Raw genomic sequence first — 16,810 nt, 5'->3', positions numbered from 1 at the left:
TGCAAAAAGACCTCTTTAAAAGTGTTAAAAAACAAAGATGTCACTTTGAGAACTAAGGTATATCTGACCCAAGCCATGGTGTTTTCAATCGCCTCATATGCATGTGAAAGCTGGACAATGAACAAGGAAGATGGAAGAAGAATTGATGCCTCTGAATCACAGTGTTGGCGAGGAATCCTGAATATACCACGGACTGCCAGAAGAATGAACAAATCTGTCCTGGAAGATGTACAGCCAAAATTCTCCTCAGAAGCAAGGACAGCGAGACTTCATCTCGCGTATTTTTGACATGTATCAGGAGGAACTAGTCCCTGGAGAAGGATATCATGCTTGGTAAAGTAGAGGGTCAGCAAAAAAGAGGAAGACCCTCAGCGAGATGGACTGACACAGTGGCTGCAACAATGGGCTCAAACGCAGCAATGATCCTGAAGGTGGTGCAGGACTGGGCGGTGTTTTGTTCTATTGTACCTAGGGTCGCTATGAGTCAGAATCAACTCGACAGCACCTAACAATAACAACAACATGAGATAATAAATGTTTCTAATTTGCTAGTATAGCAAATAGTTTCCAAATAATTTAAGGTCTAATACATTGGGTTAAAGTTGTTCATATTTTACTTTCAAAAATATTTATAACCAAACACACCTACTCCTCACTTATCGAATATCTTGTTATCTGACATTTCTCATTTACAACAATAGTAAAAAATCTACTATCCAACTATTTTGTGCATTAACAACGTACACCTTGCAGTAATGGATGCCAAGGTGCAAGGCAAGGCTGTGATGGTTAAGACTGTGTGTCAGCTTGGCTGGGTCATAATTCTCACTGGTTTGACAGTTATGTAATGATGTAATTTGGCAGTTACATAATGATATAATTTGATAGCTGTGTAATGATGTAGTCATCTTCCATTTTGTGACTTAATGTGTGGTCATCCTCCATTTTTGCACAATGCCAATTTTTGTATAATAACCTGGTCTTTGGAACCTAACAAGCGAGGAGTGGGTATGCTGAGTGATTTTTAATGGCTCTGAAGAAGGAGGTTTTGGGCTACCCATCCTCTAAGCTAGCCTCCTTTAAAACTCTGAAGCAAGACATTTTTCTTCTTTTTACCAAATTTAATCACAAAAATTCAAACAATACTGAAATATATAAAGTAAAAAGAGAAATAAAAGTCTCGTATAAATCCAGATACCATCAATGTTCTATTTCTTATCTATCTCTTTCTGACTACTTTTATGCTCTGAAAACACACACACACACACACACACACACACACACACACACACACTCCTCAGTACTGAGTCCTTAGGTCTCTTTCTCTGTCCACATTTTCTTCTTGATTATCTCGGGACAGTCTCATAATTTTGAATTCTCCATATTTCCAGCCTGGCCATCCTCCCAGAATTCCAAGCTCATAACTGATGACGAGAGGTCCCCACATGGAGGTTTATGGCTAGCCCAAACACGAGCTCCTGGTCTTTCTGGCTCACATCTGCTCCACCTCCCACCCCTCCCCCCGAAAAAAACACCTGGGGTCAAGGTGACTGCGGCTCACGGTGACCCCGTGTGTGTCAGGGCGGAAGTGTGTCCCACGGGGGTTTCAGTGGCTGAATTTTCAGAAGCCGATCTCCAGGGCTTTTTTCTGAGGCATCTTTGGGTGGATTCGAACTTCAACCTTTCAACTGGTGGCCAAGCGCCTTAACCATTCCCACCACATAGGGGCTCTGCTCCATCCACAGACTTCCCTTAATGATAACTCCATCCTTCCAAAACCAGAGCCTCTGAATCAATTCAGCACCTCCCTTCTTTCCACATCTGACACCTGCTCAAATCTGCAGCTCTACCTTTAAAATACCTCCAGAATCTGACCACTTCCCAACCTCCACAGCTACGCCTAGAAGGACAGCACCATCTCCTGCCTGGATTATAACAATCCTCAGCTGCTAGCTCTACTTTCCCTGTGCCCACTGCTTCCTACCCCCTTCAGTCTATCTAGGAAAAAGCAGCAGCTGTTAAATAAAACATAAGTCAGATCATGCCAAACTTTTGCTCAAAACCCTTCAACAGCTTTCCACATCACCTAGAGAAAAGCCAAGTCCTTGAGACCTCCTGTAAGGATGTCGCGTATCTCTTACTGTGCCACATCGCCTTCCTCCCCTTCAGCCCACTGGTCTCCTTGCTATTCTTCCAAGCCTGACACACTCGCCACCTTAGGACTTTACAGTGCTGACCCCCCCTGCTTGGAACACCTTTCCCCCCAGATATCTGATGGCTTGCTTCTTCATCTCCTTCAGGTAGTTACTCAGATTCACCTGTGAGGCTTCCTGGGCCACCCTACTTAAAACTGACCCACCATCCCCTACATCAGTGATACTCTATTTTTTGGCAGTCTTTTTCCTGATAATAACACATTCTACCATCTAACATCCACGCCTTTTGTTTATTCACTTATTTGGTTTACCTACTGGTGGCACACTGGTGAAAGAACTCGGCTGCTAACTGAAAGGACGGCAGTTTGATCCCACCAGCTGCTCTGTGGGAGAAAGATGTGGCAGTCTGCTCCCATAAAGATTACAGCCTTGGAAACCCTATGGGGCACTTCTATAGAGTCACTATGAGTTGGAATCGACTCAACAGCAATGGGTTTATTGTTGCATTCCAAGCACCCATATGTGTGCTTGGCATATAGTAAGCCCTCGACAAACACTTGTTAAATAAAGAAGGATATATTTAAAGTGAAGTTACACAAAAAACTATTCTGCATCTTTCTTCTCTCACTTCATAGCATATTGTTGATACCTTTCCCTGTCAGTACATTTAAATGTGCCACTCTTTATTTTAATTTGGTGTCTTCCGTCTTCACCTATTATCTTACGATAAGAGTAATACAAAAGTTTCTAAAAAAATGTATAAAGGAAAAAGTCAACTCTTTATACCACTCAATACCTATTAAAACAAACAAACAAACCTGTTGCCATCAAGTTGATTCTGACTCATAGCGACCCTACAGGACAGACTAGAACTGCCCCATACCATTTCCAAGGAGTGGCTGGTAGATTTGAACTCCTGGCCTTTTGGTTAGCAGCCACGCTCTTAACTGCTATGCCACCAGGGCTCCTCAATACCTACGTGACTGGGGAAATTGCCATTGATAAAGGTGATTTCTAGATCTTCACGCATGCACATAAGAACTGACATAAACACACACAAGCATATCCCTATATAATGTGTACTGCATACACTGTGGGATACTACACACATTATCCTGTCGTTTGCTCTTCTCATCCAACGCCACAGCGTAGACACCCATCTAAGTCTCACACCCACTGCACCCTTCACTGGCACCACTGTGCGTCCCTTACATGGACATGCCATCATTTAGTCATACATTCTCTAGTGACTAACATGCAGGCTATTTCCAATTTCTCCCTCGTTTTCAAAGGCACAATACATTCTTGCACCAGTGCTCATGTGCACATTTTTTCCTGGTCATAGTACTTAAGCTATGTCTGGAAACAGCATATTAATGTATTTGTTTGTTCTTCTATTCTGTCTACCCTGGACCTAATGTAAGTGCTTAAGGATAGGGGGCCTCTCTGCCTGGTTCACTTCTACAGAAATGGGCTTCATATCTAATGGGAGCTCAATAAATAGTTAATGGCCAAATGAATAAATGAATGTATTCCTTTGGAAGGAATGGCAAATATTCTTACAAGATAAATGACAAGAAGAGGAAGAACTAGGCTCAAGGGCAATCTGACCTGGGGTATTAATTTCCAATAGTTAGATATGATTTTAAAGATCACTTTATAGCCCAAAGAATTTGAACTAATCATGTTTGCACTTTACTGACAACCTTGGACTTGAGGGTTTGGGTGCCTAATCAAAGGCGAATACTGTTTTTGACAAGATCCAACTTCGTTTGCCACGTTTTAGTTAAGTGAAGTTTTGGATACTACCTAATTGTCATATTTTAGAATACTTTAAAAGGAGAAATATTTTAGAGTGAAATTACTTACAAGTTGGAGATCTTAGAAATTATTAGTCCAAATCTTTTAAGTTAAAAGATGAGGAAAGTTTTTCATACCTAAAACAGACACTGTGACAGGCAGTATCTACTGAAAGGAAAAACACATACTCTGAGATCCAACAATTCCATCTGTCAGCATCCAACCTAGAAAACCACCACTCGCCTGTCAGTGTATCATACTGTGATGGCTTGTGTGTGGCTGTGATGCTGGGAGCTATGCCACCTGTATTTCAGATACCAGCAAGGTCGCCCATGGTGGACAGGTTTCAGCCAGCAGAGCTTCCAGACTAAGACAGACTAGGAAGAAAGACCTGGCTAGCTACCTCTGAACATTAGCCAGTGAAAATCCTACGGATCACAACAGAATATTGTCTGATATACTGCTGGAAGATGAGCTTCCTAGGTTGGAAGACATTCAAAATACACAGTGGCTGCAACAGTGGACTCGAGCCGACCGACAATTATGAAGATGGGGCAGGACCAGGCAATGTTTTTTTTTTTTCTGTTGTACATGGGACTGCCTTCAGTCAGAGCTGACTCAGTGGCAACTAACAACAACCTAGAGAAACAAACTCCCCTGTACACAAAGAGGCAAGCACAAGAATGTTCACTGTGGTACTGGCTATAATAGAGGAAAACTGAAAACCATAAACACTCAGCAGCAGGGGAATGAGTCAGTATCATACATCACACTGCAGAGTGCTATGCAACCGTTTTTAAACAGTCAGTCTAGATTTCAACCAGCAAAAGGTCTTCAGGACAAACTGTTGATTTAAAAAAATATGCAGCAACCAGATATGGGTACTGTTCGTGTTAAAACAGACACAAAACAATGTTATTTTCTATTTGCATGTACACGGGTGTATATTCTTAAATACACAGAAAAAGGTTGAGAAGTGCAGCACCAAATTGAAAAACAAAACAAAACTAAAGAATGGTTACCCCTGGGGATTAGGGAGGGACATCAAAGAACTCTGTCATTGTTCTATGATGGTTTACTTTTTATAAGGAGAAAGTGTTTATGTATTAACTCATATGCTTAAAAATCAAGTAAGGAAAAAGAGGACCTGAGGCCATGAAATGAGAAATACACACCTCACACACAGAAACACACACACATATACACACAGACACACACACTTTCTTCCTCTAAGCCCAATTCTTTATTTATTGTGCAGTCTCTGGTTTATTAAACAAAAATTTAAACTTTCATAGGAAAAAGTTTAAAATTTTTGAGTGTGATTAAATTAAACATGTAAAAAATATGTTAAATGGTACAGGACTTTAAAAAAAAATTTTTAATTACAGGTAAAGATAGATATTTGGGATACCACCTCACCCATTACCTCCCTTCCAGGTTTTTTTTTTTTTCCCCCTTCAAATCTCACTGGAGAAGGTGATCCCATAATCCCTTTTGTTAATAAGTTCCTGTGTGAGCAACACTTATAACTGGGTAGTTGGGGATCAAGACTACCTTTCACCAAAAAAATAAAAAACCATGATAACAACAAGACTTTTATAAGGAATATAAATACTTTCCAGAGTACTGAAAACAAATATGTAAACAAACTCTATTTGATGAAATCTGGGAAAAAAAGATACTCCTTGGTTTCTCTGAAACACAGTTTTCTTTCATATAACGTATTTTAATGGTAGGGGAAATCAATTTCCTTTCAAAGTTTCTAGAAAAATATTTTGATGTATGAGCAAATCTCAACTCCAGTATCAAAATGTCACGAACATAAATAAAATCAACTTACTCAAATTGTGATTATCCTTTTTTTGCCTCTCTTTAGCCAATGCTCTTGCTTCAGACTCTGTGGGAAAAATACACGCTGTGCACGTGAATGAAGTAATTAGAAATTGGAACTGTTCAAGGCACACAATAAACTAACATAACAAACTATAAATCTATAAAATACTATTAAAATCAACTACAAAACATCTCATTTTCTATACATACGGAGGCTTATATATCTTGGTTCTAAGTATATTTGCTTTTCTAAATTTCTTAAAAGCTTGCATTTTTTAAAAAAAGCAATATATATAAAATAAATGCAAAAACATGGCTTTCACAAAATGGTACAAGATCCATGGCACACTGTACACCTACTCAGGCACTAACAAGAATAAAATAACTAGAAAACCACGGAACTTCACGGTCAACATTCTATTGTCAGGAGTTAAATCGAATTTTCTTTTCAAGCCACAGAACTTCTTGGTCTTTGCCTGTTGCCTTTATAAAGTAACACACTGCCGCGGAAAGTGAGTAGAGAGGACCCAAATGACCGCCATGTTCTCTGACCGATTCATGGAAATGAATTCACTTTTTCAGGGCTGGGTGGCAGGTTCTGCCGGAACATGATTTAGTGAAATTGTTTACTGACTCTTAGGGGCAACTGCTTACTAGTTTTAGTCTATTTAAAAAAAAAAGAAGAGAAAAAAGGCGTAGAGAGGTATTTGGTGACAACTTTTCTGTCTGAAAAGGTCTCTTCGCATAGATACTCTTAGGAGGTTTCTGTGACAAAGATGACATTTTTTTGCCTTACAGAGAACAAAAAATATTACATGATCATAATTCAGAATTTTACCTCAAAATAATAATCTCTTTTTGCATGATTTATAGACACTGAAATATTATGTGGTGTGTGTGTGTACAGACACACGTCAAAAAAAAAAAGAAAAAACCAAACCTGTTGCTATCGAGCCGATTCTAACTCATAGCGGACCCTATAAGGCAGAGCAGAACTGCTCCATAGGGTTTCCAAGGAGTGGCTGGTGGATTTGAACCGCCGGCCTTTTGCTTAGCAGCCATATACACGTCAGTGCTATAAATTATGCATATATATTTATTATATGTATACGCAATTTTTAAAATTTTATAAGTGAATCTAAAAGAAGATTATTTTCTTTTCCATGTAGAAGCCTGACAGGCAACTTTCATTCACACATTGTCCGCTTCAGTGATATCCTAGGGTGTTTTTTGTTTCTGAGGACACAGTCATACATGTAATTCAATATTTCACTTTCCATTCAAGTGGCAAGATGTTTTTATTCATGTCACTTTGGCAATACTTCATCATTGTCTAACAGAGATCTCATTTGGCAACACTTTCTAAGACTTTGTGGTACTTTTCCTTCCAGGTACCTACTTGTTTTTTGGCTATTGATAGTTCCTAATTATTAATAATTAATCAGTTAATTGCATTTTTAACCCAAATCAATTATTTTTTTAAAAATGTCTTTGTCTTGCCACAATTTTCATTATTTTAAAGACACCTTGAACAAAACTGGAATTTTTTATACCATATTCTCTGTTCACCAAATTCTGCGTGACGCAACGGCCCTTTCCCCCAAAAAAGTGGGGGGCATAAAATTCAGCATAGTAGAATACCAGTTCTAATATACTTTCTGTCATGTTTTGTTGGCCAAATTCTTTCCTAAAGTGTTAAACAAAATGGCAAAATAGGTAATTTCACACTTGCCTCAAGAACACACATTCTTTGCTCCAGTTTATAATTTATTTTTTTTTCCCTGTGTGCAAAAAATCCTTTGCACATGATATAGCAAAAATGACATCAGGCTTCTGAAGATGTAAGAAATGCATTCTTATCCTACCCTAACTGTGGGCTCGAATGCGCGTCAAAGGAAATTTCAGACCAGGGTTCTCAAACTCAAATGCCTTCTTGGCAAGTAACATAAATACCCGGCTGGGTGGAGACACTTTGGAGTTAAAGAGTGTTGCCTGTACCCTTACCCCAAAGAGCACAGTAGTCATAGACACAGTAATGGTTGCCATGGAGTAATGGCAGCCCAGATCCCCAGTATCTCAAGAAATACTGGAAATCAGGATTTTTAAGTATAATTCCTCCATTTTAAAATATTGCTCAATTTTCTACATCACTGTATAGACTTAACAAAGTATGTCTGTGAGCTGGATAGAACCTGGAGGGCCTTATTTTGAGCACTTTGCCTAATCAGGATGTTAAGAGAAAACCCACAGCAAAAAGGACATCTGATTGGTACTCACCTGTGAGCTCTCTTTTTATGTTGGGAAGGTTGGCTGGACAGGAGTTGCTGATGGTCAGGCCTGGGGGTGGTAAGCCTTGGTTACCGTAAAGGTCAATCAAGTTACCGGAGACGGGTAACTAGAGAGAAACAAGAACAGAAATGAATTGTTGAACAATACTATGTTTTTAAGAAAAAAACCTACCTACTACTCCAGACTTTATTTAAGGCAAATAATTTGATGTAAAAAGTCATTTTTTAAAATAGGAAAACATAAGATTTCTACACTTTCATTCTTCCACAGAAGCAAAAAGTAAAGGTATATGTATGGTCTCCTTAACTAATTCCCTTGAGAGAGGAAAGGACACCGCGTCTCACATTCATAAAATGGTTATATTACCTGGCTTACAGGTTTATTGTGAAGATGAGGACAATGGATAAGGAGGCCAACACATTATCTAGTATATTTAGTAGCATACAGTAGATGTTCAAGGTTGTTAGTTGCTGTCGAGTAGATTTCAACTTACGGTGAACTCAAGTGTACAGAATAGAACAGCAGTCCATAGGATTTTCAAGGCTGTGACCTTTCGGAAGCAGATCACCAGGTTACTTCCAAGGGGTCTCTAGGTAGGTCTGAACGGTCAATCATTTGCCCCACCCAGGGGCTCCTTAGATGTTCAGTGGAGGTTGGCTATGATGCATTTGAGTTATCGTGCTGGCGAAGAATATTGAATGGATATACTACAGACTGCCAGAAGAATGAACAAGTCTGTCTTGGAAGAAGTAGAGCCAGAATGATCCTTGGAAGTGAGGATGGCTGGAGAAGGACATGATGTTTGGTAAAGTAGAGAGTCAGTGAAAAAGAGGACGACCCTCAACAAGGTGGATTGATACAGAGGCCGCAACAATGGGCTCAAACATAGCAATGATTGTGAGGATGGCAGAGGCCTGGGCAGCATTGCATTCTGTTGTATGTAGAGTCAACTTTAAGTTGAAACCAATTCTACAGCACCTAACAACATTATCACAAAATAGGATTCTCTATGGGATGGTCGTTTTCAGCAAATCTGGTTTTTCACCAAAGTTAGTTTCCTTCCTTCCCTTTTATTCCTTCTTCTCTCTCTTTCTTTTAGAAAAATGTTTCCTTACTGGAAGAGAAATGGTTTCCTATTGCTGAGGATAAACCTGTTTTCCTTGAAACTGAAGTTTTTCATAAAGCCACAAGAGGGAGCTCAGTGACTTCAATAAAAGAACAAAAATTTTAACACTTAAAAAAAAAAAAGACTAGAAGAAAAAAGCTGTTCCAAGATAGTTTAAAAGTTTTATTCTCTAGTTCTGAACTGAATATTTTAAAGTAATGCACTTTTTTTCTATATATGACCCATTGCTGTCGAGTCCATTCTGACTCATAGCAACCCTACAAGACAGAGTAGAGCTGCCCCACAGGGTTCCCAAGGAGCGTCCAGTAGATTCGAACTGCTGACCTTTTGGTTAGCAGCCAAGCTCTTAACCACTGCACCACCAGGTATGCTTTCTTTACATAGACTTCCTTTTTTTGTGTATATATTTCCTTTTAACTAGTTCATTGAAGTAGTTTCATACTCTTATTTTTATAGACATAGAGGTCAAGATATTTTCTCTCCCCACTCCTTGAAATAAAGTTCTAAACAGTAACTACGGGGAAATATTTACATGACATCACTATTTCTACCACAAGCAGTTCCCATTTCCAGCTGAATTCAAACAGTTCCTACAACTATTATTACCGGGTAAGACTCTGCATCATTTAGCCCTTCCCTTACAGGACTGCACGTTCTGAATTTCATTCTACATCCGAGAAAAGTAAACTCAGACAGCATTTAAGTGTGATTAAAATGTTACGATGACCAAGAGGGACCTAGTAGAGACTGTGCTGTAACCTTTGTTGTTATTGTTGTTAGATGCTGTCAAGTCAATTCTGACTCATGGCGACCCCATGTGTGCAGAGTAAAACCTCTCCACAGGGTTTTCAAGGTGTGACCTTTCAGAAGCAGGTCACCAAGCCTGTCTTCTGAGGCACCTCTGGGTGGGTTCAAACCACCAACCTTTCAGCTAAAAGTCTACCACTTAACCGTTCGTGCCAACCAGAGCACCTTTCATTTTCTCAAATGGCCTCTATCGAACACACAGGTGAAAATACACCATGAAATAAAGATGGAATCAAATGTGTGTCCCCTGATTGGTAGCCATCAGCCATCTGCTATGATGGCTTCTATATAAATGCTCTACGACCTAATAAGCCCTCAGCTAAAGAGATGAGAGAGAGAGAAAGAAGAGAATATAGACTGAGATACTTTCCGGCTTACATGATTGTGAGGGACAGGGACGGGGAGAGGGGTGGAAGGACAGACAAATGAGCAGATTATACCACCCCTCTCCATGCATATAGGCATACATTGTGGTCATTTGAAATGCCCTTCAGCCATACTTAAAAAGCCCTCTAGCTAAGGAACTGATAAAAAGTGATTTTAATTATCAGCAGTCATTTCACTAAGTGGTTTTATTTGTGATAAGTCACCTTCTCAGGGTCAATCTTGCCCTGTGTATGTTCAGTTTTATTCCTGTCCAACTTAACACAAGGTGAAAAGACGCTCAAATGTTTCAAGTAGCATGGTAACCAGCCAGGAAAGTAAAACAGATAAAGCTGCTGTGACATCCGGTAAGCCCTCCCACGTCCATTGCTTTATTCCCGTCTTTCTGGAGTTTCAGATTTTAGGAGAATTTCTGGGTATTAATAAATTAAGGATGCAACATACAAATTCTATTCAACAGCCTAAAATAAAATTATTCCCAAAGCTCCAGAAATGCAAATCATACATTATGTCTTCATATGCAAATTGTACACAAAGCACACTATTGTGTTATTAAGATCATTTGTTAGGGGTAAATAACAGGTAAGTGACTAGTAGGACAGCTTACTTTAAAAAAAAAAAGTTCTAGGTCATTCATAGATCTACACGAAATGTGTATCTGCCTATAAGCTTGTTCAAGGCAGGAACACAGCTTCTAACCATGTTCGAAAGGAAGCTGATATGTGTACCTGTGTTTAATAAATTCAGAATCACAGAGAAGAAGAGAAACAGAGGGAAAGAGAATCAGAAATTGGGAATGAGACAGAGACAAAGACATAAGGGGAAGGTGTGGAAACAGGAAGAGAGAGATACACAAGGCAGTCCCCTGCGGAGAGGAAGGAGCCCTGATGGCATAGTGGGTAAGCACTAGGCAGTTCTCTGTCCTACAGGGTTGCTGTGAGTCGGAATCAACTCGAGGGCCCCGGGTTTGGTTTTGGCAATTTTGTAACTGCAGAGTGGACCACTGTGATTGGCATGGACTGACAGCAGAGTTCACGCACAAGGGAGACACATTAAAATCTGTTACAAGTTGTCTCGTAGGGCACTCAGCTGAGGTCAGATATCATTCCTTCCAGCTGGAAAGGCAGCTTACAGTCCTCTGTCTACTTCTCTAAAAGGTTTCCCACTTTGATTGCTTTTCCAATACTTGCTGATTGCGAGTGGGCAGCAGAGAGCCCATGAGAGTACTTTCATGGGGAGAACTTAATCCTGTGGGTACTTACTCTCGGCCAGGCACAGAGCTAGAAAGGCACTTTGCGTGTGTTACCTTACTGATTTTACAAAAAGGAAAGTTAACGTTTTTGCAGTGGCTGAATGGAGGCTTATGCTCTGTGTTAACAGCAGTATTCGGGGGAAGTATCAATGTGCTAAAAGTTCCCAAGTGGCACAAATGGTTAAGTCTGGGCTAGTAACCGAAAGGTTGGTGGTTCGAATCCACCCAGAGGCACCTTGGAAGAAAGGCCTGGAGATCTGCAAGGTCACAGTCATTGAAAACCCTATGGTGCACAGTGCTACTCTGCACACATGGGGGCCCCATGAGACAGAAGCGATTTGGCTGCAACTGGTTCAGCTTTATTGCTTTTATCAACGTGCTGAATGTTAACCAACTGGAAACGGCACTTTTCGATTCATCCCCAACTGAACCTGAGAAAATAATAAATCCAATTGCTCACCTGCCAAATGTGGATACTCCAATCCACAAATTAATACTGTAGTGATTTACCACCTGGGCTTTAGGGGTCAGGGACCCATGTTAAAAATCCTGCCCCTGTTACTGGCTTGCTGTGTGATACGAAGCAAGTTGTCTCATCTCTCTGAGCTTTGATGTCCCCGTATGAAAAGTGGCAATCACATCACCTACCTGGCACAGGGTTTGTAAGAACTACATGAGGTAAACTAGGCAAAGCACAGTGCTTGCTGCTCCACTGATCAGTAAGTGGTAGCTGCTATCATAAATAATGCTATTATTTTCCAGGAAGTTGAGAGAAGATGGGCAAGGCATTGTATTCTCCCTCTACAGTTTGGACAGAGCCCTGGTGGTGAAGTGGTTAAGAGCTCAGGCTTCTAACCAAAAGGTCTGCAGTTTGAATCCACCAGTCACCCCTTAGAAACCCTGCCCTACAGGGTGGCTCTGAGTCGGAATTGACTCAACAGCACACAAAAACAACAGGAAAAAGTTTGGACAGTAGGGTTAATTTTCACTCTGATCAAGAAAACTACCTGCCGTGTTAATTACCAAGTATCCTGGCCGCACGGCAGAGCTGTAATGCAAATCTAAGCACAGCGATGAAGGAATCTGTAGGATCAAAGTGAACACTCACTATCCTAAATCAGTGGTTCTATTGGGGTGATTCTGCCCCCTCTCTCAGGGGACATTTGACTTTTTGACTTGCTTATCACAATTCGGTATGTGAGGGTTGTACTCCTGGCATCTAGTGGTTAGAGGCCAGGGATGCTGTCAAACATTCTGCCATGTACAGGACAGCCCCACGACAAAGAATCCCCCAGCGCAGAACGTCAAAAGTGCTGAGGTTGAGAAGCCCTGTCCTAACGGTAGCTGTGTTCTTTGTATGAATGGCTGTTATTTGCTGAAGCTACTAAATGGACAGTTGATTAAAATAATATGGTTTTCTATTACCAATTAGTCTCCTAGCTATACACATTAAAAAAGGGTTCTGTAGTTCCCTTTCTGGGTTAGAAAAATTCTGGGCTAGGAAAAAAACCTAGTCAACTTATCATAATTACGTCCAAATAACATCTTTGGAGCTCAGGGAGAGGAAGAAATATCTGCTGTTAACATGGATATCTTGCTTCCTTGCTAGCTTTTCACCCAGCAGATTAACCTGATGGACAAGATTCCATGGAAGCTTCCAGCACACAAGCTGTACAATGGTCTAACGAAAGCCAATCTAACTGGGACAAATAAAGAGGAAGCAGATCCTCGTGTGTCTGGGCCCCTAACTCCATCTCAATCCTGTTCTTCAATATTCTGCTCCACCAAAATGAATATTTTTCCAAGGAAATGATAACTGTAAAATGTTAGTATTTTTTTTCTCTCTGGATGGCCCCCTTCTCTGAACATCAATTGGGCACTGTTAACTAGAGAAAACGGGGACTTTTATGCTTTGTTTGTGACAGTACAAGAGGGCCCTTGTGCTCTCGGAATAGTTATTTCTAGACTTCAATTCCCTTAGGATAGTTTCCTCTCTAAGTTGTTCCGTTCGCTTTTTTTTTTTTAAGTAGTTAACTTGAAAGAAAGCATTTCAAAGAATCAAATGAAAAGGGGAAAAAAAGTCTAATCTTAAGAACATTAAGTTTAAATTTTACTGTGGGAAAAAAATTAAAATATGTTAATAAGGTACACTAGGTTTGTTGTTTTGACAACTAAAACTCAAGTTTATCAAGAGTAATAGCTAGTATCTAACACTTGCTGAGAGTTTATCAGGGCAGAGACTGTTCTAAGTGCTTTTCACAGATTTACTATTGTAATCCTGACATTAACACCACTGTGACAGATGCAGATGTGCTACCCACTTTACAGATGAGGAAACTGAGGCAGAGAGGTCAAATACATCATTCAATATTATGCATCAAATTCAGATATCTGGTTCAGAGTCTGTGCTCCTAACTCTTATGCTATACTGTCTTTCTCCTAATAGCAAAATGCTGAAACACTCTTGCCTCGGGGGGACAGGATGGGCCCAAGCTTAGTCTTTTCTGGAGTGAGAATATAGAAGAGAAATGAATGCCTGGACAAAATCAGTGACTTCTGAGGATGGCTACAGGCTACTCCTCTCCTGGATGGGAATTAGTTCAGCTCTGCCCAGGGGAGCTTTCCTATCTGGGAAATCTCCTGAGATGGTCTCTCTGCCCCCTGCATTACCTTTTTACACTGGAGAGCTAAATTGGTCTCCCCCTTCCAGACTAGTAAGTCCCAGAGTGCAGGACGCACACCTTACTCATCTCTGCACGCAAAGCCTCTCACCAAGTGCTGGCCACACAATAGGCATTTCATAAACGTTAAATCAGTCTTAAACATGGAGGAGCAACCAGATAATGGAGGAATGAGACATCAACTTTAATGTAGCTGAACTGAGGAAATATGGGGACACAGCTGAAAGGAGAGAAGCACATGGGGTCATGACAACTGACTCATGCCTGGAGCTCACAGAGAGGCTCACTGTCAGGAATATCTTGATTATTAAGTATGACATTACTCTAACATAGAGTTTGACACATTACAGGTGCTCCACGAATATCACCTGAATGAACAAGCGCTATCAAAATTACTTCATATTATAATAAATTACACTGAACAATTCAGATACTTTTATTGAGTATAACTTATGTTTCCAATGCTAAATGCTACATGTACTTTATCAAGTAAGATGACCCTGTGAGGTAGGTAAAATTATCTGTCCCATTTTGCAGATAGGGAAATGTAGGGCTTCTAGAAGCTAAGTACCATGCACAGTCACAGAGTACATGACAGACTGAGGATGTGAACCCAGGTCTGACCGTAAGTCTCCAGCTCCTAACTGTTGTGTTGTACTACTTCCCTAGTATATTAATAAAGAGCCCTGGTGGTGCAGTGTTTGAGCACTTGGCTGCTAACCAGGAAGTTGGGAATTTGAACCCACCAGTCCCTCCATGGAAGAAAAGACCTGGCGATCTGCGCTAATAAATATTACTGCCTAGGAAACCTTATGGGGCACTTCTACTCTGTCATATAGGGCCACTATGAGTTGGAATCGATTCAAGGGCATACAACAACAGTATATTAATGCCTACACTTCACTGAACGTGTTCAAGAAGCTGGATTACAGGTATTTTTATGGGAGCTATGGATGGCACTGGGTTTTGGGTTTTTTGGGGATGGAGCACACACAAGACAAAGTTAATGCACTGAGGACTGGGTTGGATCAGTTGACTTCAAAGATCCCCACTACTGCAAAATAAATAAATAAAAAGCAATGACTTTATAAGATCATGTCAATTCTACAATCTTCCTGCATGTGTGCAGGTACCCATCTGGCACCCTTGACAAAATGACCACTCTCAAAGCAAAGTTCTTTCCAGAGGACTGGGCCATTGGTAATTAGTGCTACTGGTGAGTGAACACATTGTAAATACATTCACGTCTTTGGGTATATTTATAAATTCCCTAGTGCAAGCTCCCCCACGTGTTTTGCTCATGTTCATCCTAGGATTTTGACTGCTGACAAGTGTAGCTGGCCTTGGGGGACGCACAGAGTTGGATGCAGAAGGGGTTCCAAGGAAGCTAACCAAGGGCTCAAAGAGGGTAGGGAGAGTTTGGAATGGAAAGACTTTTCAGAGTGGCAGAGCCTGTAGTTCTTCCAAAATCAGGGGTTAGTTTAAATGGGTAGGAAGGAGACAAAAGCTAAAGATCCTAGAAGAAGCTTTGACATTTCAAGGAGAGTCCTCACCCTTCAAGACTGTAAGTAAATGAACCTAACTGGATGAAGGTGGGGGAAAAAGAAAATACTAATAAAAACTAGGTTTACAAAAGATATTGATGTAAACAAGTAAGTACTGTCTTACTCCCTGGAGCCCTGGTGGCACAGTGATAAAATGTTACGGCTGCTAACCAAAAGGTCAGCAGTTCAAATCCACCAGCTGCTCCTTGGAAATCCTATGGGGCAGTTCTACTCTGTCCGGTAGGGTTGCTATGAGTCAGCATTGACTTGATGTCATTGGGTTTGGTTTTTCTTGTACCCTGGTCAAGGAAATTTATTAATGGATATTGGTCTTTTAAACACTGGTTATTAAAGACTATGATAGTCTCAGGACATTGTGCTCAGAGAAAAAAGAAAAAGAGTGGACTAGGTATTCAAGACTTACTGAGCAGTCCTGGCTCTGACAATGTAATCTTCGGCAAGACTATCTATCCTTTCCTAATCCTAAAACTGAGCACAACAATACCAGGCCAACTTGACTCAGAGGATTATCAAGGACCACATGAGATCTACAATAAGAGAGACTTTGGTAAAACAATAACATGCCACACAAACATAAAGAGTCAATCAAAATAAACAATATAGACCAGCCTACAAATTATAGAGAGAACTGAGTGGTAACATACAAGAGCAAATATGACCACTGGTTTATTAACTAAAACTGGAATACATTTGAAGAAGGGTAACCCCAATGTCTCTCTATCACCCGTGATAATGGCATTATTTTTTTTCAGCCTAACTAGAACACCACTGTAAATAGTACAATCAATAGGCCTTCCCTTGGCTGCTGTGTACTACATTGGGCATTAGATGTCAGGGAGAACTGATGGGCCTAAAGTCCTACTGCAAGTAGACTTGGACTGAGGGGAACATAAACCTTTAAAATGAGTTCACTGACA

The 16,810-nt window shown here is 40.5% G+C and overlaps 1 protein-coding gene across 2 annotated transcripts in view; it reads right to left on the bottom strand.

Moving 5' to 3' along the window:
* MITF (melanocyte inducing transcription factor) overlaps positions 1 to 16,810 on the bottom strand; it is a 276,196-nt gene that overhangs the window by 12,830 nt on the left and 246,556 nt on the right. The window contains exons 6-7 of one of the 2 annotated variants that reach the window (XM_049863081.1): positions 8,067 to 8,184; positions 5,797 to 5,871 (exon numbers count right to left, since the gene is read on the bottom strand). In XM_049863081.1, the coding sequence (XP_049719038.1) occupies positions 5,797 to 5,871; positions 8,067 to 8,184 (193 nt within the window). The remainder of the gene's footprint in view (positions 1 to 5,796; positions 5,872 to 8,066; positions 8,185 to 16,810) is intronic. The other variant, XM_049863082.1, reaches the window with a different exon arrangement.

This window comes from Elephas maximus, chromosome 20 (genome assembly GCF_024166365.1).
Source record: "Elephas maximus indicus isolate mEleMax1 chromosome 20, mEleMax1 primary haplotype, whole genome shotgun sequence".
Taxonomy (NCBI): domain Eukaryota; kingdom Metazoa; phylum Chordata; class Mammalia; order Proboscidea; family Elephantidae; genus Elephas; species Elephas maximus.
This window is presented reverse-complemented; position numbering and strand designations above follow the sequence as displayed.